Source organism: Tachypleus tridentatus, chromosome 9 (assembly GCF_004210375.1).
Source record: "Tachypleus tridentatus isolate NWPU-2018 chromosome 9, ASM421037v1, whole genome shotgun sequence".
NCBI lineage: Eukaryota > Metazoa > Arthropoda > Merostomata > Xiphosura > Limulidae > Tachypleus > Tachypleus tridentatus.
In genome coordinates, this window is record NC_134833.1 from 137,146,498 (window position 1) to 137,169,718 (window position 23,221).

General features: G+C 36.0%; 1 protein-coding gene across 4 annotated transcripts in view; it reads right to left on the bottom strand.

Annotated features, from left to right (window-relative positions):
* Nucleotides 1-23,014, bottom strand: part of stan (Protocadherin-like wing polarity protein stan) — a 204,497-nt gene extending 181,483 nt beyond the window's left edge. For 3 of the 4 annotated variants that reach the window (XM_076457472.1, XM_076457469.1, XM_076457470.1), the window contains exon 1: nucleotides 19,060-23,014. In XM_076457472.1, coding sequence (XP_076313587.1) covers nucleotides 19,060-22,684 — 3,625 coding nt within the window. In that variant the 5' untranslated portion in view covers nucleotides 22,685-23,014. The remainder of the gene's footprint in view (nucleotides 1-19,059) is intronic. The other variant, XM_076457471.1, reaches the window with a different exon arrangement.
* Nucleotides 23,015-23,221: the final 207 nt, after the last annotated feature.

Consider the following 23,221-nt stretch of genomic DNA (forward strand, 5'->3'; position numbering starts at 1 on the left):
CAACACTTCCTGTTTCACACAGTCTACTAATAATGCCTCACTTAGTCTCCACAATATGAAAAGGTAAATATAACAAAACAGTTGAGTTAAAATTGACAGTTTTTGATCAAAACAATAAAAATAAAAACCAGCAACACCTCACATCTCTCAGAAGGTGAGCACCCCCCCCCCATCACAGTGGACTAACAAAGCAAGAAACTAGGTTTCCATATTCGTAGTGAGCAAAACCCAGATAGCTCATTATATAGCTTTGTGTTTAACTTCAAAACTAACAAACTCAGATGGTGAGTTATTACAATTTGGGATATTCTGCTAACCCAAAACAGTCGAATCACGAAAACTGTTACGTCACTTAATTGACCATAATAAATAATCACTAAAAAAACCATTACACCATTCAGAAGAAACTTAAAATCTTTTGTAATAGTTTGTACTTCTATGATACTAATAACAATTTACCGCTTATAGAATACACGAGCAATGAACAATCTCCACCATTTACAGAACACTGATTTTCCACTGTTTGAGTTAATGTCGTTAAGATTGGGTAATTATACTAAGTAGTAACGCTTCATGAACATGTGAACTAATGAAATAAATAAGACTCATGAGCTGCAACAATTGAAAGTTTAGCCTCAGTTAGCCTAAACACTATCACTACAAAACCTCTCATCCTTTCACAAAAGTCCTTCAAGAAAACATCTATATTAGGTCATCATGATTTCAACTCTCAGTAATTGTACAGAAATTAGTTGTAAAACATTTCGAACACAAACGTGAAAGCGTTGTCATAAATGATGATATTTGGAAAAAATTAATGTTGATATTGTTTAGTTTATTTTTAAAGTTAATTTTCATACAGTTAAATTAAATCATTATTAATATTTTAATAAATATATGCGAATATGACCTGCACGAATCACAATGCTTACGTGATTGACAGTGTGTGTACCTTTAATAAAAACTCCACAACCCAATAACCATACCCAAAGAGCACACAAAAATTTATAAAAAATGTCATCCATTATTACTGATTGCATTATTTGAGACCCGTAGAACGAGTAATCAAAGCAACAGAATGAATAATTATAAGACATATCCAAGTATCAGTGTTTCGCTTTTCAAAGCTTAGGTCTGCAGGCGACTGCAACGTACTAAATAGTCCAACGCTAATTAATAAGAACAACAACAAAATTAACGTGGGGTAGTAATAATTAATCTACTTTGTTGTCAATAATTTAGTAGTAAATAAACAAATTCCATTGAAAAGTCTCAAACACTATTTTTTCTTGTTAATATTCTGATTTATTGTGTTGAATTTAATATTTTACACATACTTTCACATAACGTCATATCATTTTCGACAGCAAATCTTTCCCATATATATATATATATATATATATATATATATATGTACCTATACACCAGTGCCTGCACACACACATTTTCGCGGCTATAGCTTCCAGTATTCTTTTAATCTCAAGTAATTTACTTTTTTGAAAAACGTGTATAAATCACAAAGTTTAATTAAAATTAAGTAATATCTTTTGACGAATTAATTATAGTAGACAATAAAAAATGGTTCTTCAAAGAAGAGGAGAGAGCTCTTTTTTTAAAGTTCTAGACATAACACAAACTCTGACAACTTACTTACATAAAACCGTAATGCACACCCTCCCCTCCCATGGCGACTCAGCGGAAAGTATGAGGGCTTAAAACGTTACAAATCGGGTTTCGAAACCTAATGGGCAAAGTACAGATAACCCATTGTGTAGCTTTTCGCTTAACGACAAACAAAACCCTAATTACTTACTGTCACACTGTCATGGTCCATGTTTTGTGAAAACAAAACAAAAACAACAGCAGTTTTACGATATAATACTTCATTTATCACTCGCAGAAATTATTTTGTAATACAAACTGTAGTAATAAGTAGAAAACTAAGAATTAACTAGAATTTTAAACACCATTTAAAAACTACTTCAGTAACAAGTAAGAATTTAGAGTTTGTTTCTGAAGTTTGCGCAAAGCTACATGAGGGCTATCTGCGCTAGCCGTCCCTAATTTTGCAGTATAAGAACCACCGCCAACTCTTGGGCTACTCTTTTGCCAATGAATAGTGAGATTGACTGTCACATTATAAGGCCCCCACGCCTGAAAGGGCATGTTTGGTGTGACGGAGATTCGAACCCGTGACCCTCAGATTACGAGTCGATTGCCTTAACCACCTGTCCATGCTGAGCCTCCTAGAGATAAGAATAATAGTTTAACAGCTATTACATTAAGAAATAAAGTATCGAGTTAAATACAGCTGGTAACGACACTTACTGAAATATTTCAGCAACAAGTAAAAATAAGGGCTGTCTACATTCTAATAAATTGCATGAACCTACGAGCGAAAGCAAAAGAGAATATGTTATTTTAGATACATCGCTACATCTTCGATATCCAGTGCCGATGAGACCTTTCGTTTAATACCGGGGCTCAGTAGGTTGGTTGGAATACGAAAGACAGACATAGTAAACACATACAAAGACAGTATAAATCATCAATTTTTTTATGAGCAAAGACTGTTATGGTGAGAACTATCAGGTCATCCCTTAAGTGATGCCCTATTTTAGGTTCAGAAAAAGAGAAAGGATTTCAAATGTTTTTAATGTTATTTAATCAATAATGTATGTTCTATTATTATTAATTACTTCCTGCCAATGATTCACAAGCAACTGAATGCCACTTCTCTAAATTTCTTGGGGTTTGGAGGGAAAAATGTAGAAAGGATAGTTTTGACATCTTCATGTGTTCCAAGCTCTTTTCCATCAAGATAGTTCTGCAAGCTTCGGAATAGATGATAATCAGATGGGGCAAGGTCTGGAGAGTAAGGAGGATGTGGAAGTTTTTCCCAATCTAGCTATTCAATCTTTGCAGATGTGATCCTTGTTGTATGGGACTGTGCATTATCCTGATGTAACAAAACACCTTTACGATTGATCAAAGCAGGTCTCTTTTCTTTCAGTAGAACATTCAAGTGCTCTAACTGTTGATAATAGAAGTCTGATGTAATCATTACATTGAGTGGCAGCAACTCAAAATGAATCCCACCAACAATATCCCACCAAACGCTTAACAAGACTTTTCTAGAGCGGAGGTCCATTTTGGGCAGTTCTTTAATCAATTTACCTTAACATTTCTATAAAATATCAATTTTTCATCTCCAGTCACTAACCTTTCCAAAACAGGTGAGCTATGTTCATGAGAGTGCAGAGAAGTGCAAATGTCACTCTTACTCTAAGGTTGCAGATGACGGTGAACTGTTGAATGGGTTGAATTAAGCTTCAGTCCTAGATTTGCAACTGTTACAACACAATCTTCATCAAGTGTAGCCAGTAGTAAGTCATCATTAAACTCAACAGGATGACCTGAACGTGACGCATCACTTCAGTTGTAGTCACCTGATTTGAACTTCTAAAACCACCTTCGACTTTCTCTTTCATTGAGAGACTCCGCACCATAAACACCTTGAATGTTTCGTGTAGTTTCTGCTGCACTATTGCCTTTTTTAAACTCATAAAGCATGATATGCCTCATGTGATCCTCAGACACATCCATCTTCATAAAGGTTTATTTGATTAATTATTTGAAAAAGTGGAGTTGTTATTTGTCTGAACATTTTTATACACGTCCTACTACATATTTTAGTCATTAAAGCATTCTACAAAGACGGAAGTGATGATGCACTTTCTGTATTACATTTTCGGACATTACTTATGGGATGACCTGATACATTAAACAAAAAATATAGCAACAAATATGAAAATCAAAAGCTATCTAGACTTGGGAGAATATTTTAAAAAAATACTTCATTAACAAGTACATATTATATGTTGCCTATAATTAAAAAAGATATTCTAAAAATATTTTATAGGAAAAAAACAAAAGACTGAGTTATCTAGAGTTATATATCAAGTTTTGACTACAGAAGAAACAAATATAACTACGATTTAATTGTCATTATTATAAAATAATACCTGATACTCACCCGCCCCCTCACGGAAGTTAGGTAAATTCATGATTAATGAAAGATTATCTGGGATATAAAAATTTTTTCCCTTAAATGTAATTGTAAAAACCGCCCGCAAAAATTGTAAAACACAAAATATGAACCCGAATATTTCCATTATCTTCGCATGGATCCAACAAACCTTAATGCCAAATGTAGTGAAGTTCCATCAACAGGGGTCGAAGTAGTGGTAAAAACGTCCATAAAAAAATCGCAAAATGAAAATTTGAATTATCTCCCCGTGAACCAAGTGAATATCCACACCATAATTGGTGGGGATCCATTCACAGGAGATTAGGTAGTGATAAAACTGCAAAAGTGTTAATAAGACCGGAAAACGCAAAACTGAACATTTGTATATACCCCTACATGAACCTAATGAACTTCCATACTACTTCTGGTGAAGAACCATTCATATCCTGCAAGTACGTATGTGTGTTTTCTTATAGCAAAGCCCCATCGGACTATCTACTGAGTCCACCGAGGGGAATCGAACCTCTGATTTTGGCGTTGTAAATCCGAAGACTTACCGCTGTACCAGCAGGGGACCTCTGCGAAGTAATTACACGGACATACAACAAACAATACTATTATATTTATATAAATAAAATCACAAACTATAAAAGGCTTATTCCTTTTGTTACTATGTTTAGAACGCCTTTACGCTTATTTTTGGTAATGCTCAACAACATACATCGTCGCTTAGCAACAAAACTCTCACCCGATTGTCCTTAAGCCAACTGTGGTGTTTATATTGAAAGTTTAATATTCATGTTGATTTGTTTAAAACAAGGTTTGATGTTATTATTAGCTTTTTATGGTTAGCAATTTTATTTATGAATTCGGTGATAAAATTCAAAAGTAAAATAAAATTTAGATTTGTTTGTTTGTTTTTGAATTTCGCGCAAAGTTAGCAGTGTAGGACTAGAGGGAAGGCAGCTAGACATCACCACCCACCGCCAATTCTTGGGCTACTCTTCTACCAACGAATAGTGAGATTGACCGTTACATTAGAAAGCCCCCACGGCTGAAAGGGCGAGCATGTTTGATGCGACAGGAATTCGAGCCGCGACCCTCAGGTGACGAGTCGAATACCTTAACCCATGTGTCCATGCCGGGCCTAAAATACACATCCAACCCGGCGGGGATCGAACCCCTGTCTCTCGCGTGACAAGTGGAGATACTCACCATTATACTACCGAGGATAAAATTTAGAAACCAGTGTTTTAGTTAAGCCTTACGTTACGTTTATTTATTACGCATTATGCTTAAATTAGACTATTAATGTTATAGGAACAGTATTTAAAATGTTTTAAGTGATGAATAAATGTTTGCCCGGCATAACTAGGTAGTTAGGGCCCTCGACTTGTAACTTGCGAGTTCGAATCCACGTTCCACCAAACATACCGTTTCTGCCGTGGGAGCTTTATAACGTCACAGCCAATCACATCTTTCTTTGATAAAAGATTTGGCTGTAAGTGATGATGACTAGCTGCCTTCCTTCTAGTTTTTACTGCTAAATTAGGAGCATCTAGGCCAGATAGCCCTCGTATAGCTTTGCGCGAAATTCAAACCACGCGCTGACACTGAATAACTGTTGATAAATATTATTTTCGTATTTTAACAGATACGTTACTTACCTGCACTCAAAACAGAAGTTGCGGAGTGTTTTTGTCGGAACTTATGTTTGGATAGTATGTGGTTGTGACGAGAACAAAAGAATAAATAAATCACGGAATAGTGATAAATGATGATTGAATTTTTACTATAAATATGGTAATTAAAGAATTACTTCGAGACTGATGAAATAAGTGAAGAGTTGGTACATTTTGTAGGTACAGACGAAGTTGTTTTAGTTAAATTCTATAATTTTCGTTTATCATTCAACAATGGATTTTTCTAAGTGAAAAAAAAGAAGTCATAAACAGTATCGGCCAGATGACTTATTCACATTACACACTGCCTAGTACGTTCCGTCAGAATATACAACTGTTGTTTTATGTTTCCAATTAAAACATGTCCAAAGTAATTAGATATCATGTTACAATTAATATTGCATAAGAAGGTTTACGTAAGCTCACTTGTTCAGCGTTTTCCCTTCCCTAAATTGGAACACTTTACCCTTTATCTACGTAATTATCAACGACCCTAAACTGAAAAAAAAAAAAAAAAAAAAAAATGACAGAGAGCATCTCAAAACATTGCTATAACTTGCGCCTGTCCGTTTATAACATCATAACCCCTGGTGAAAACTTGTGGTTATCGAAACTACTGCAAACTTTACGGAAGGAAAGAAAGTGTTTCCCTCTTTTGAAAGACTAACTGTGCTGTCTCTTATAAAGCCTCTTTCTATTCAGAGGTGTACAGGGAAAGTTGAAAGTGTGGGGAGCAAAGGTTTATTTGACCGAGCGAAGTGAGAGAATGTGTACCACTGGCGCACCCATTACGTTTGATTACTTGGCTCGATTCCCCTCGGTGGACTCGGTAGACAGCCCAACGTGGCTTTGCTATAAGAAAAAAATACACACACATTATTTGGAATTAATCACATAGTTACACAATGGGCTATCTGTGCTCTGCCCACAACGGGTATCGAAAGCCTGTTTTTAGTAGTATGAATCCGCAGACATAACTGCTGTGCCACTGGAGGGGGGACATCCATTACGGTCCTGGAAGGTCTGGAAAATCTGGATTAAATATGATGCGCCCACCTGTTTTTCCCGAGTAAGTTTCCTAATTCTGATGCATTTTTACTGTGACAGACTGAAAGTAACGGGGCTGGGGGAATTCTGCCCCGTTTTTTTTTAAAAAAAAGCTGAGGAATTTCATCGTCTGTAGGTTAAGAAAATAATCTCCGATTAATTAAGGATAACACTGATTCTCACATCAAACAACAATATCATTGCCAAACAAAAATAATAATAATAATAATAAAAAGGGAGTCCAAGTATCAACAGCTCAACTAGATCCCATCAATCTAGCTGTATCAACAACAAAAGTAATTCCAAAAAACCGTGGTGGAAGTTGGTTTTTAAGCGGAAGAATTTGGTTTGTATCGCTTACATTCTCACATCTGTATTTTTTCTTACTTGTTTTATGTAGAACTGTCGTCTCTTTTCAGCAGTTTTAGAATGTGTTTTCTTCTTGTATATAAAAGATTTTTAAAAATCAGGAAGTGAGAAAAGCATTGAATTATTGTTAGGAACTGAACTCAAAATAAAACGAACAAATAAAATTGCTAAAAAATTATTGTTTCGTTTTTGTTAACTTCTGAGCTGTATATAGACTTTACTACTGAAAGCATCAATACAAGTGAAAAGTGTAACTTCTGTCTGTTTAGTAATTTCATATTTTACCTATTAAAGTAAATAACTGGTCACCATCGTTAATACGTGAACGCAAGCAGAAAGTTCAGATTTGGTATTGTCAAAACTTTTAATAATTCTTTAACTTCCTTATTCTTAATGTTACCATTGTATTTCCAAATACATTAAACCAGTACTCCATTGGTATCAGTACCACTTTAAATTAGCTGAGCTGAGCAGTTATGTTTAGTAGTGTAAAACAGATATTCTGTGTATCTTGGCTAAAAAGACATAAAATAAAACTTCAGTTTTCGAACAAAATATTAGCTCAAAAACTAAAAAAAACTAGTTTTGACATTTTAATTTTCCTCTTTCGTGCTGCACAATCTTCCAGGAAATTTCCAAGTCTCGTAAAAAGTGGATTATTTAACTGGAAGATATCGAAATGGGATTAAAACCTGGAAAACTTCTGTAGCTCGCGGAACACAAATTAATAATGCTAGTTTTATGTCAAGGGAATGTTGTCAGAAAAGAACGTTACGTGTGAGGTGCTATTAACTCGTAGTTTATATCACCAGTGTCATCAGTAGGAAATTATGTAATTAAATGTGAAAAGTAAAAGTAATAAACATTAAATTGATCATAACGAATATTACGTGTACGATAATCAAATGTGTTTATCGTGATACTACAGATAGAATAACAGTGCTCTGTTTTTATCCTTGTTTAATGCAAAACGTACTCACGCGGTTTGTCAGTGTCGCCCACTGGTTCGAGGCTAATACATGATGGATCATCAGACGAAATGTTTTTTGTTTTTTTGCGGGTTTGCTATAATTCACTATTTTCAAATAATATTATTACGTCATATGATCTACTAGCCACAAATAACGTCCCTAAGCTGTTACTTCATGTAAATTTAGGTTTAAGAAAAAACAAAAAAAAAATCAGTTAGAAGTATTATTATTCCGTCTGATTGGACACATTAAACACCCCACGTTTCACGATAGCAAAACAACAAATAAAAACACCATCTATATTTCATTATTACATCCATATGTTCAAAGTGAGATACAATATTGACAGCCATTAGTAACTGTTATTTGAAACATAATTTTATATATATTACAACTTCCATGTCTTATGGCGAGGTGCGTTTCATTAAATCCTGCATACAGTCGTAGAAACGTGGGTTAGTTTTAATACGTTCAAGATTTTACAAAACAAAACCCTTTAAAATAATTCACATCCTTCGGTGGTCTGTTTTTTTTTTTTTAGGAAAAAAAACAAGGGACATTTATTGCGCAATATAGTATAACAAGGGTTAAATAAAACAAATAAGTTGTTTTTATTGTTGGAACACGGCTGACTACACTACAAACGTCAGGAATAACCCCTGCAGCATTCTTATTGGTTTAGTTTATGATGATATAGCGTGTTTCACAAGTTTATGTTCACCCTAAATTTGCTGTTCAATGTTAAAAAAATTTCAAATACTTAATAAAGAATAAATGGACAAGGTGATAACAGTTGTCATAATAGCGGATATTGAAGAAACCTATTTTAGAAGGTAAAGCCACATGTGTTGCCATGGCAACAAAACTTAATAAATTGGCAATCGATTTTATTCTCAAACTTACTCATATTTACTCTAAACAACTATCTGCTTATCTGGTGTAAAAAAGACAGAAATATGTCTTCAGATTATCTAGTGTGAAAGGTTGAGGATTGATTTCACTGGGAAGAATGTGTTTAGTTATCTTAATCTTAATCGTTTCAGATAAGGCGACGTGTAAACCGATTTTCTTTTAACACCAATCCTTCTGATTTTCACACTTCACAAAATCATTCCAGTAAAAACAAACCTCCATTGTTGCCCAAGGCAATAAAATCTTCTTTTAAACACACACATCTACGCTCTATACTCTGTGATTACAAAAGTTCCATTACAAATAAAGATCTAGAATATAAAGAACCATCACTAACACGCGTGTCGTGAAATCGTAAAAATCCTCACGTATTTGTAGTTGTGATTAGATTGATTATAAAATAATAATAATTATTCTATACCATTACAACAATTGTGATTAGGTTTATTGTTTTGTATCGTTACAAAAGCAGTGACTAGTTTTACAGTTTTATACCATTACAACAACTGTATCGTTCCAAAAGTCATGATTAGCCTTACCCTTATTATTCTATACCGTTCCAAAAGTCATGGGCCCGGCATGGCCTCGCGCGTAAGGCGTGCGACTCGTAATCCGAGGGTCGCGGGTTCGCGCCCGCGTCGTGCTAAACATGCTCGCCCTCCCAGCCGTGGGGATGTATAATGTTACGGTCAATCCCACTATTCGTTGGTAAAAGAGTAGCCCAAGAGTTGGCGGTGGGTGGTGATGACTAGCTGCCTTCCCTCTAGTCTTACACTGCTAAATTAGGGACGGCTAGCACAGATAGCCCTCGAGTAGCTTTGTGCGAAATTCCCAAACAAACAAACAAACAACCAAAAGTCATGATTAGCTTTACCCTTACTATTCTATACCGTTACAACAGCCATGATTAGCCTTGCCTTTACTATTCTATACCGTTACAACAGCCACAATTAGCCTTACCCTTACTATTCTATACCGTTACAACAGCCACAATTAGCCTTACCCTTACTATTCTATACCGTTACAACAGGCATGATTAGGCTTACTATTCTAATACGTTACAACAACTGTGATTTGCTTCTCTATACTATACCGTTACAACAGCCATGATTAGCTTTACTATTTCATGCTGTTACAACAGTTGTCGTTAGCTTTTTTTTCTACACCGTTACAGCAGCTGCGATTAGCCTCACTATTCGATATCCTTGCCCGCACACAACAGACTGGAAATAACAACTAGACAAACTGGAGCCATTAACATCCGAGTTATTTTATTTTAGAAGTTTATGATCACGGTGCGAAATGAGGAAGTGGATACTTGTTCCTAAGATACGTTAAATACAGTCACAGCTCAGTGAAAAAAAACAAAAAAAAAAAAAAACAACACTGCTCTGAAATTCACCCATGGGAACCACCCAGAATAACCTGAAATATTTGTTGCTTCAGAGCTTCTTGGAATGTTCAGTTGTAATGATATCAAACTGTAAACAACTGAACGAAAATGACACATTCTGGTGTTACCATATTTTCGACATATTATTCATCGCAAGGAGTGTTCTCTCAAAATGTGGTACAACAAGTCTGAACGTTTTTTCGTCTCTATAAAGTAATGGCTCTTTGTACTCGCAGCCACAAACCGTAGTCGCGCGTCACCCTTGAGCTACAACAACATGTTGTGGATGTGAGATGTTTAAATGTGTTTTGTTGTTTTCTCCCGGTTGTTTCGCTGAAAACATAATGTTTCCCAACGACTTCCTTACTGATTGTCGTGTTCAGTAAGAAAAAAAACCCGATTATAATGTTCTATTAGGAGTACAGCGTTTGTTAAGCAATTTTTGCTGTCAAATTTTATGTATTACTAAAAGTATCAAAAAACGTGAAGCATTATCAGACATGTCTCAAGGCAATTGGCACACGGTGTCCTTGTCCATATTCTATTTGAGTGAACTCTGAATTCTCAGTTGGTGTCTTGAAAACTCGGAACATAAAACGATGAACGATACCTTACTGAAATGCCGAACATTCCCACGTCTGTGAACCCAGTCGTCGAATCTTTCGAGCGTCTAGCGACGCCTCTGGGTATATATATATATATATATATATCAGTTAGAATGGTCTTTTCAATACGTAGTTCCAGCAATATATAACAAATGTAAATATATACACACTGGTGTATATTGAGAACAGCTTGTTACTAGATGCTTTTATATATATATATATATATATATGGCATCCAAACTTGCTTTAATCATTTTCTACCTTTGGTTTCCCATTTTGCACAGAAATTGTCAAGAGTCAGTTAAATGAAGTGCTATGCTTGACAGGACGTTAATTTTAGCTGTTAAAACACTTTATCTAATGAAGTTTCTCACAATATTTAATCGTAACTACACAAGCGTTTTTTATAAAACCTGCTGCGTTCATTAAATGTTTCATTATTCTATTCAAATTGTTGGAATAGCATTTCGATCATCTCTTTTGAAAACTTGGCTAGCGAGAGGAACAAAAGACTTTTAAATTAGACTCAGTTAATGGTTAATTTAATACTTTACTATCATTCCTAGCTTTGAAATTAAAGCCTTTAGACTGTACGTTATTCTACGAGAAACTGATTCTCTTCGGATTGTAACCGATGTTATGTATTAATCTAGGTATCTTATAGCTTTATCAGGGTGTTTGTTAGAGTGGGAAGATGGTATTCGAAAATAAATTATTTAAACCAGATTCATTCTTTCCTAGTTAATTATAAATTAATTTTGCATATATTGAAGGGGTAAACAAAACATTTTGGTTGTCTTCTTCCAATTCGTCCCCCGGTGACTCAGATGTAAGTCTGAAGGCTTATAATGCTAAAAACTGGGTTTCGATACTTCCTGTGCGCATAGCACAGCCAATTGTATAGTTTTTTGCTAAACAACAAACAAAATGTTTAAATTTATTTTTTTCATATTAATTCCAGAAGGGCCAATTTTATAGGCATTTCAAAAGGTTATTATATCTTCATGTGTTTTCCTATCTATTCCGTAACAACAATTAAACTTTTTTTTTTTTCATTTTTGGTGAAAAAGAATTTATATGTATGAGAACTCCCAACCAGCTTGTACTCGTAACTCGTGAACTTCCGATTACTATCAGATAGACAGATGCACTTTACCGGAATTAAGGCACATACCGGAAACGTGTTAAAAATAACTTCTCACCAAACCACAGTCATAAAAGAAGTCTCGGATTTGCAACGCTAAAATTAAGGGTTCGATTCCTCTCGGTAGCCATAACAGATAGCCTGGTGTGGCTTTGTTGTAAGAAAAATACACACACGGATAAGAGAAACGTCTACAAATATTTTATTTTATTTTTGACTGACAGAATGTTATTTTTAATGTTTTGACGATTACTTGGATAGCAAGAATCAACTACTGAAAACGGATTTTATAATCTGAAGTTTGGAATCTAAAGACTCGACGTTCCTTCGCAAATAACGATATTTGGCCAGTTTCAAATGTATCTTAAATTGACGAAGGCCCCCGGTGATTTAATAATCGTGTGTTAAAAAATGTGTTGACGTCGAACCGAATCTCGTATATTTATTTTAATTCACGGTGTGACACATTGTCCTTCGCACGTGAAAAAAAGGCCCGTCACCCTAATAAATCTTCTATTTTGTTTAAATATGTACAAAGTTATAAAAGAAAGATCGATAACTGTAGCATTCGTGACGTCATGACTATAAACAACACAAGTTTTAGTTGCGCAGTATTTGTGATGTGTAGTGTCACTGTTTTCTTTTAAAACACTGAAATAATAGGTAAAATAAAGAGCAAGCAACTAGACTTGAACTTATACAAAGTTTAGATTCTAAGATCTTGCAATATGTCCATTTTAATTTATTTGAAACATCTGAGATAAAAACAGTTTCATGAGAGGAATGTATGGGCCTTTTAAAAGACATATCTTGGTTCTTACGCGACTGAAAAATTGCTATTATCATGATATACAAAAAATTAATAAGCTTTATATGACATTTTAGTAAAGTGAAAAGGTTTTGCAATACATCAGTCAGTAGTTTCTTAACTTAATAGGAAAACTGTACATAACCTAATGTACTTAGTACTAACAGGATTTATTAATTACGTTTTAAAGCAAGATGAGACAAAATAGCGATGTATTTTACTTAGAATAATGATAATTGGAATCAGTGGCGGCACCAGGATATTTTCGTTGGGGGGGCTAAAGGGGGGCTGAGGTAAATTGTGGAGGGGCTTCCCAAAATGCCATCAATATGAAGTATAGATGGTAAATAATTTACCATGAATATATGCAGGTAACAATATTGGGGGCCTGAGGGGTGCTTGGTTCATTTTGGGGGCTCAAGCCCCCCTTGATACCGCCACTGATTGGAATCAAAATACCATTAAATACTTTTCTAATAATGCAAGTTACCAACCTAAACGCAGCTATGCATTATTTAATACTTTATTACTCATATTTAGAATTTCATTAAAAATACAGTAAAACAGGTAATCACCTGTACATAGGGTCCAATTAATTAGAAAAGAACTATACTTTATTTATCATCCTGGCTACAAGCCACTCGTCCTCGCACAGCTATTAACAGTTTGTCCTTAGGGGTTTTCATTCCTTCACTCTCTCTATGCCTGTGTGTGTAAGCTTACTGAATAAGACAAGGCTTAAGGGGTTGTTTAGAAACTTGTGTGAAAAGGATAAATATACACAATGCAGTTCGACCAGTAATCAATATCATGTACTGCAAATTGTCGTTATCACAAACAAGGCTTACAAACAGGACCAGATAATTCAGAACTTGTAGCTTTGATATGAAACAGTGGTACTTACACTAATATCATAAGATCTTGAGCTACTCGTGCTAAAGCATGAGAACAAACTGGAATTCGGCTACTTGACGTTTCTACACGGTACACGTGAATTAGGTAGGTACGATGACCATGCAAGGCGAATCCTTGAACGAGTAATAGGGTTCAGTTATTCTACAAAATATTTGTTCTGTAACTTTTCAAGGACAGAAAGCAGTTGAGTTCTGGAGTATAAACTCGTTAAGTCTAATAGGTATGTACGAAGAAAATATGAAAAATAAACCGTTGAGTAGCAGCGAGGTCGTGATACAGTTATATAGTACAAGGTGTAACAAAACTAACGTCTCATGTTGGCCATCTTGTTCGTTGTGCATTTCACAAAATGTCGAAAACTTAATGTACATCAATAAAACACGAGGCTTCCAAACGCGTCGAACAGTTTTTGGTAGTCAAATAACATCAGCTGGAGCATTCATGGCCCGCAGGTGCCGCCTATTGAATTATTTTATTTCTATTATTACACACATTGAGTGCGACTTTTAATTATACTTCATATAAACGTACGCGTGTATTTTTGATTACTTTTTTATGTTCTTCCTGTGCAAGTGCTTCGTAATATTTATGTTCAAATATGAACTCAATGTAATGTTCTACAACTAAATTACCATATGTTTCCATGACGTAAGGGTTAGACATAATATTCTTTTAAATACGTGTCTCACTTGAGTACAGGAAGATTCCACTCATATGAATGGAGAGGGGGTAAGGCGATGGAAGGGCGAGTAAAATATTGGTTAAATCGAGAAGGTAACTAATAGTCCCGAGGGTTACAGATAATTATGGGTTCTAACACTACCATTCCACCCTAATCTGTTTTTCCCTCCTGACTGTTAGAAGCACGCACTTGACGCTCATTGGTCAAATCTACCTTTTGTCTCGCTTCGAATTACTGTCAGGTATGCACATAGGTTCTTCCAGACTCTTTGTACTTCATCTGCTGCTCATTAATTTTTGGACATACAGAAGTTTCAATAAACACAAATTACATATAATTCAAACATAAAATAGTCTCATAAGTAAATTAAAATGTTTCTTATAAATATACGGTTTCACTCCCTGCCGATATAATGTTACCAGTCATGACAGCATTGAACGATGTAAGGACTTTTCACAAAGTAAGTCATGTCTGTAGTATAAACATAACAAAATACAATTTGGGTTGAAGTAATAATAATAATAATAAACTATTGTTACGTTTAAAGAATAGTGACAACAATGTACTATTAGCACTGAAGAAAGTTCACAACGACGTTCTGTTTTGTTTGGCGTACGTACAAAAATACGTACGTGTTAAATCTAAAGCATGGTCATAACGAAGTGCTCTTAGGCCTGAAATAGAAGTAATTACGACACATTGTTTAGGTTGGAAATATATTTCCGTCGCTAATCCATTTCATTTCCTATTACGTCTGTTGTTTCAGAATTCTGAAGCTTCTTTGCTGCATTAAATAAATACAAGAAACAAAACTATAAAATAAGAAGAGACGCTTTCAGAAAGTGATTTTCAACCGTTTTGGACCTTACGTGTTTTTCGCTATCATGAACATGGAACGTCTTCTGTTATAAATGTGTTAATTATCTTTAGGACTAATTAATTAACGCATCAAGAATATTTTACGGCTTAATAAGCTGTTTTTATAAGTAAATCTACACAATCTTAATGCTCATAACTTTCTAATCTTCGTGTTTACGGTTTGTTGAACCAGATGTTTCCATCAGTATAACTGATACTTCATTGTCATCGTTAACGTTGGTTCTCACAGTGACATTAGTAACTTCTCCAGGAACAGAACTCCACACAGCCATCTACAAGTGTACGTATTACCTAATATTGCACCTAAAGTATTTTTTACATGTCCACACTGAAGTACATAATATCTCAAACCCAAATGTAATCTGTACAAATCTGAACAGATATATTATCCTCGGTGGACACAGTCGATAAACTGATGTGGCTTCGTTATGTTCCCCGCTGGTACAGTGGTAAGACTAAGGATTTACAACGTTAAAATCAGGGTTTCGATTTATCTCGGTGGACTCAGCAGATAGCCCGATATGGCTTTACTATAAGAGAACACACACACCCTACAAATATAAGAGTCTGAGATCTAACGACTTGTGAATACTTTTTGCATAATTGTCTACTAATTAACATACTACCTAAGGTTCAAAACCTAATATAATCTATATAAAGGTTCATACTGCCATAGATGATACTGAAAACTTATAAGAAAAGTAAAAAATACTGTATAACAAAACGTTTCAAATACACTGTATCCAGTACTAACGATGCGTTTCTCTCACGACGAGGGCTTATGAGACCGACTGGTCGAAACGTAACAGTTTCTGTTAATATCTGAGATCAATAAATTGAGATATTTTTGTATATACGTTTCTTCTATTGTGCATCTAATGTGACATTTTGAGCCTAATGTATTTTTGTGCAAGTTCTTACTGATGTAAGCATTTAAGGAGATCGTAAGTAGTTGTTAGTATAACAAACAAATTACACGTATTTAAGTTGCCCTAAACGTGATGAAGATTCGCACAATTATTTCCAAGCTTTTCTATCTAACACTCTACCTACATACGTCTATTTAGATTGGTATTTCTAAATCCAAATTCTAAACTATGTTAATACTTTGTAAACATCCGACACGTTATCTTGTTTGTACAAGCTTCGGTGATTTCTTAGGAATTATAGAATGGTGTTAAAACACGGCTAGCCATGATAGATTTACTAAAACTGTATCAGGTAAACCCTGCATTGTGCAGTTAATCCTCGGTTTCAAGTTAATGCTTTGTTACACACGTGTGTATACCAATGTCTATGCGAGAAATACCTTTGTATAAGCAAAAACATAAATTAAAGTGGTAACGTTCGCTATTTGTAAAGTTCTCTTTACCGTTTTTGTTTCGTTATTTTACATTTTGTAAACCGAAAGATAAAACAAGGAATGAGCTCAAATAAACCTATAATGATATCAAACAAAAGGTCTCGTTGAGTAAATACAGTAGAGACCGTGTATTATACATAACATGTAGGGTCATCTAAAGTATTTACGGGTATTGCGAGAAGTTATACGGCTTTGAGCTTGGTTTATACCGATGACAGTTATGGCAGGTTTTAAAAAATTCTGGCAGTCCTCCAAACCCGTTAACAACTGTGATCGCTATTAATTAAAATTAATTATAGTTCTAAAGATTTATCAAGATCAGTAATAGCAGTAGCGCTTAACTAAGATTCGTTGTAATGGTAGAGTTTTATTAACATTACTAATAGTTGTAGCGCTTTAGTAACTTTAGAAACAATACTTGAGCTTTATTAAAATTAGTAGTTGTAATAGTAGAGTTTTATTAAGATTAGTAATACTTGTAGCGCGTTATTATAAATAATAGTAATAATACAATAACTTTATTTCGGAAGATTTAGGCCAACGGCCCATTATGTTCAAATAACTAAGTTAAAATCAGTATATCCTTAACATATAAATATAAAGAACTTTTACAAACACACTCTCACACATGTTAGCTACAAATGATTCAATATTTGTACATGTGTTTAATAATGAATTACAATAATTTGGTTTAATATAATAATAATATATATGTATTACTTATTTTATTGAATTGGGGACAAAAATATAACATGATAGCAATCTGAAATAATTTTTTCTTCATTTTTCAGGCAGTAACTACACCATGTTTGTGATGCATCCATATTTTCATAACGGTCTATTTGTGATTCAGGATTATGATCCGAGATACGTAATTTGACAAATGTATCACGTGATATACACCACACACAATAACGCTGGCTTAGTACCGCACATCAACGACTTTGTGCGATCGCAAACCACTCTACTTAGAAATTGGTTAAACTAATAACATGGTTGATTGGTTTAACCGTAACGGTTGCTTGTGGCTTGTTATTGCGTAGACAATCATAGAGAACGGATAACAACTGGCAAACGTTTGTAGGTATGACAACCAATTATTTTCATTGTCTTCTCTCACAGGGGTTTAAATAATCGATCAGATTTCTTAAGTATGTTATTAAGTCGTAGCTGCAACATTAAAAGAATAAGTCTGTTGTCTGAGCAAACTCTTTAGAATTGGCAACTGTACTTATATAATAAAGAATACTGCACATGACACTGTATAGAGCAAGGTTTGCTTTATATAATATTTTCCCCCCTTACATTACTCTGTACCTTGCTTTCCACTTAACTTCCAAAATTTTGTAAACAAACTTAAAAAAATAATTTTAGATACGGAACCGAAAATCTTTAAGTTGCTGTTTTTTGTTTTTTAATTATTTAGCATCTGAACTTCCTATGAACAGCCATGTATCTAGAATGTTTGAGTTTTTTTGTTTTTTTTAACGGCGTTGTCTGTCCCCAAGAATAAATTACTAGTATCAATGATACATATTTTTCAAATCCTATATAACCAGAGGTTCACTAGAGGGAGTAAAGGACAACTGAGAGCACCGTACTTTTTCGTGTCCTAAAGTATACATTGAAACGTCTCTGGAATAAATCCAACACTTTAAAGTTGCTGTTCTGACGATAAGACTGTACCTAAACGATCTCTCTTATGTGCAATTCCAAAGAAGACGCTAATACTCCAACAGCCTTACGATGTGTTAATGGTATGACTGAGGACTAACAAATGTTAAACTTCAGACAGTCATTTGTAAAACTTTGTGATCACCAATGAACAAAATGGAGGCAAATCCATTTACTGAGTTTTTATTTACGTTATTTAAAAAAAATTAAAAACTTCAATATAAAAATTTTCAGTAAACAAAGATTTGTTTCGTAAAGAAAAAATAAAGACGACAACGATTTCTTCGCGATGATAAAAATATTTTAACATTGGAATGGTATTTCCGGCTTTTAAAAAACAACTCATATCTTACCTTTGTGGAATTTCATTACTTAAAATATTTTCATAAAGAAAAGAAAATTTCAATAACATGAAACATATGAAACTACATTTCTTGTATTTATTTTTTTTTTTAAATTGCTGTGGTTCCTCTTAACTTAAATTTGAATAAACTAAAATTCTTACTATACATTAAGTTGAGATGTGCTATGAAAACATAAGAAACAATTACATAAACGCACAGATTATACAAAGTTCTGACTTACCAAAGACACTAACTTCCATCACAGCGCGAATAGGGACGTTGGTGTTCAAGCTGGGGCTGAGTCTCACCTCTCCTGAGGTTTCGTTCAGAATCAACAAGTTGGCATTATTTCCAGAAACAAACCTGAACCTCAGCACATCTGTGACGTCTGCATCGAAAGCCGGAACCTTGCCTATAGGCCCAACAGGAAAGTAGTTTTTGTAATTGTTGAAAATGATAGAGAAATCCTTAAGAATAGGGGCATTGTCATTGACATCGGTCACCCATATTTCAACGTCCACGTCATTCTGAAGAGGTGCAGAAGACGCACGTACAATGACATCGTATTTTTTCTTAACCGATTCATAATCCAGCTCAACTCTGGTTGTAAGCTCCGCTGGTTGTCCTGGTCGGGTCACCAGAAAAAAAGAGTCTGCATCTGGACCACCTACAATGCTGTACTGAATCTGGGCATTTGGTCCTTCATCTGGGTCAGTGGCCTTGATTTCCCCAACAATCCAATCTACTGGACTATTCTCTGGAACATACAATTTAATTTTGTCTGCTTCAAAACGAGGAGGATTGTCATTGATGTCCTCCACATAGATAGTGATGGACACAGAAGTGGACATGGCAGGAGACCCTCGATCAACAGCATAAGCTACCAATTGATAATGTGGAACAGATTCCCGATCCAACAGTCGAGTTGTCCGAATTATTCCCGAAGTGGGATCAACACTGAAAGCTCCATCACCATCCTTGCCGTTATGGAAAGTGTATCTAATCTGACCATTAAGCCCCAAATCTTTATCTGTGGCATGTAGTTGTAAAACACGACTCCCAGCCAGGGCATCCTCGCTTACTGAGCTGGTGTAGCTAACAGGATCAAACTGGGGGGCATTGTCATTAACATCTGCAACCTCTATCTCCACATTAGTGATGTCAGCAAGAGGAGGATTTCCATTGTCTTGAGCAGTCACAATTACTGTATAACCAGGAGATAATTCCCTGTCTAAGCGTTGAGTAGTGATGATGGCACCAGTGTTTGGGTCTACTCGAAACTGTGGAACATTGTCCATACTGTAAGTGATCCGTGCATTCTCTCCAACATCTCCATCAGATGCTTCAACTACTAGGACTGTTGTTCCTATTGGCTCATCTTCAGAAACACTCGCTGAATATGGCGTGCGTTGAAAAACTGGCCTGTGAGTGTTGGCATCGGTGATGTTTATATAAATAGTTGCCGTGTCAAATCTTCCACCTGAATCTGTTGCCGTAACAGTGAGAACAAAGCGTTTTTCAATTTTATAATCCAAAGGTTGAGCAATTGATATGAGACCTTGTCTGTTTTGACTGATAATACTGAATCGATCCCTAGTGTTTCCATTCGTAATCTGATAGATCAATCTGGGATTTTCATCTCGGTCAGTAGCTGTAACACTGATAACAGGGGTTCCAGGAGGATCCACCTCAGACACTCTAGCTTCATAGATCTTTGGCTCAAAGACTGGATCATTGTCATTAATATCTTGTATTCGGATGATCACACTTGCAGAGGCTGATCGTGGTGGATTTCCATGATCTTTAGCAACGACAGTAAAGTCATAGTTGGACTCCTGTTCTCTGTCTATCTCTTTTGTTGTAAGAATCCAACCTGTTTTATTGTCTATACCAATGGGCATACCATTATATTTAGTCTTAATACTGTATGTGATGTCAGAATTTGCACCATCGTCTGCATCATACGCTTGCACCCTGACAATGCTGTGACCAATATCAACATTCTCTATCACTGATTCCTGAAAGAGTGATGTGTAAAACTTGGGGTCATTGTCATTAACGTCCATTACATTTACTAGAAGCTGAGTGGTGTTTGAACGAGCAGGAGATCCGCCATCTTGAGCTCGTATCACTAAACGGTAGCTTCGTGCAGCTTCGTAATCCAGAGGTGATACCACAGATATATCACCACTAAGACTGTCCATCATAAAGTGTCCCTGAGTGTTCCCTCCAATGACACTATATCTAATGGCTGCATTGACACCATCATCAAAGTCATCGGCCCTTATACGAGCTACTACTGGATTGTTTAACCAGTTAATATCTTCTGGTACCTCTACAGTGTATGCTCGTTCGGTAAACTGGGGGTAATTATCATTATCGTCCAGAAGTGAGATCTCCACAGTAGCTGTTGCTGATCTGCGTTCGGTCACTGAGCCCATGTCTGTAGCTTGCACTAGCAGAGAATAGAAAGATGTAGTTTCTCTATCTAGAATTAATCTAGTAGTAATGATCCCCGTCTGTGGATTGATGCGAAACGCATCATTGACTCCACTAGGATTAAGAATGCTGTACTCAAGCTCAGCATTAGAACCAGTGTCTTGATCGGTCGCTCTGACTGTCAATACTGTAGAGCCAATAGACACACTTTCCTTAATGGATGTCTCATAGGTGGCTCTTTCAAAGGCTGGAGTATGGTCATTGACATCACCCACATTGACCTGTAGTGTTGTGGTCCCACTCCGAGGAGGAGAGCCATTGTCAGTTGCAGTCACTCGCAAATAATGGACGTCCATAAATTCTCTATCCAGACTAACAGTTGTGGTCACTACCCCAGAAACGTGATCAATGTTGAACATGGTCTGACTACGAGCGTCCAACACTGCATGTAACGAATACGTTAAATCATCCGAGTCTTTAGCACTCACAGTCGTAACAACATAGCCTTTTTCTTTTTCTTCTGGCACAAACACTACGATTAAGGACTTATCAAAGTAAGGTGGAAAGTTTCTAGTATCTCGACGTCCTCTGTATTTATTCCTTCTATTAGAGACGTCTGTACTAAGTGCTAGAGCCCCAGTTCTGTGAAAGTAAAGCTCAAGTTTTTGTATATTAGAACTGTCTAACGAAGCACACTTCAAAGCGAATGGAACAGTCACGAGCCATACAGAAGAATGCTCACAGAATTGTACCCTAGCAACTAAATCTTGACCACGGCTCTCAACTGCGTACCTTTGGTCATCAGGAGCAAAAAATTTAAGAGAACAAGTTCTTAGCTGAACTGGGAGAAATAACCCGATGTTAGTTATCTGCTGACTGTGACCGAAACATAACCCGTCCACTTTGTTTGAATTATTATGTAAAAAGTCTCTGTGTCCTCTTTCAGTTGCTAGGGTTACGATGGTAACCTTGCTTTCAGCAGGTGGTTGAAGAGGCTTATGGCACGTTGAATGATTGAAATACACTACCAGGGGAAGGCTGATAGCCTCTGTCTCTGACCCGCTCAGTCGAAAACTCTTAGACTCCACAAACAATACGAAAGGGTTGGGTGCTAGTTGCTCGAGAACTGAGCCCCTACATTTTAACGTTCGCCGCAGGTGCAACGTGCCTTCCTGTTGACTGAGTTGGACAAGGTTCCCTACATACCTGGCCGTGCGTCTGATATCGAGGTTATATATTTTCCCCGGTCCCAGGCTGGCATTAAAAATTAAAGACCCGGGATGGTTGGTTTTTGTATCGACTCTGACTACATAAGCATATGCTGGATACAGACACGAGTGTAATAGAAACAGCACACACAAGCCCAAAAATATACAGCTACAGCCCCTAGAACTGGGCCTAAAACACCGTCTGGTCCACCTTTCCATACCTTTCACGTTGCCCTGGGGCTACCGGTTCTCTTTCCCCGAAAAGACAATGACTTGTACGGTGCTTGGTTGAGTTTGAGATTGAAATAAAGCTTTGTAGACACCCATGTTTTGTGTTTAACTTTGACGTTTAATTATACCGTTCATCGGTCAAAGAGCTTCGCCTAAGACGAGTAAACTGGTTTCTAGTGAACAGGAACACTAAATAACGTTGATTCTAGTTAGTAACAAACACAACTAAACAACCACATGTCCAACGCTGTCACGACTCCCTCACTAACTGAGCTTAGTATACCTACCTGCCTTAGTAGCGTCGCTTCTAACACAGCCGCCGTCAATGCTGGCGCAGACGTGCTAGGTAAGCTTCAAAATGGCGGCCAAAGGCTCGATACTCTGATTGGCTGTATTAGAACTGCTTACTGCCGTCGCTCAGAGTAACGAATTTGGCTTGATACCGTCTCGCGCAGTATGTGCCAGAAAGTAGGGAAGAACTAAATCAGCTATTGGCTCCTTTCGCCAGGGTTTACTGAACGTCGA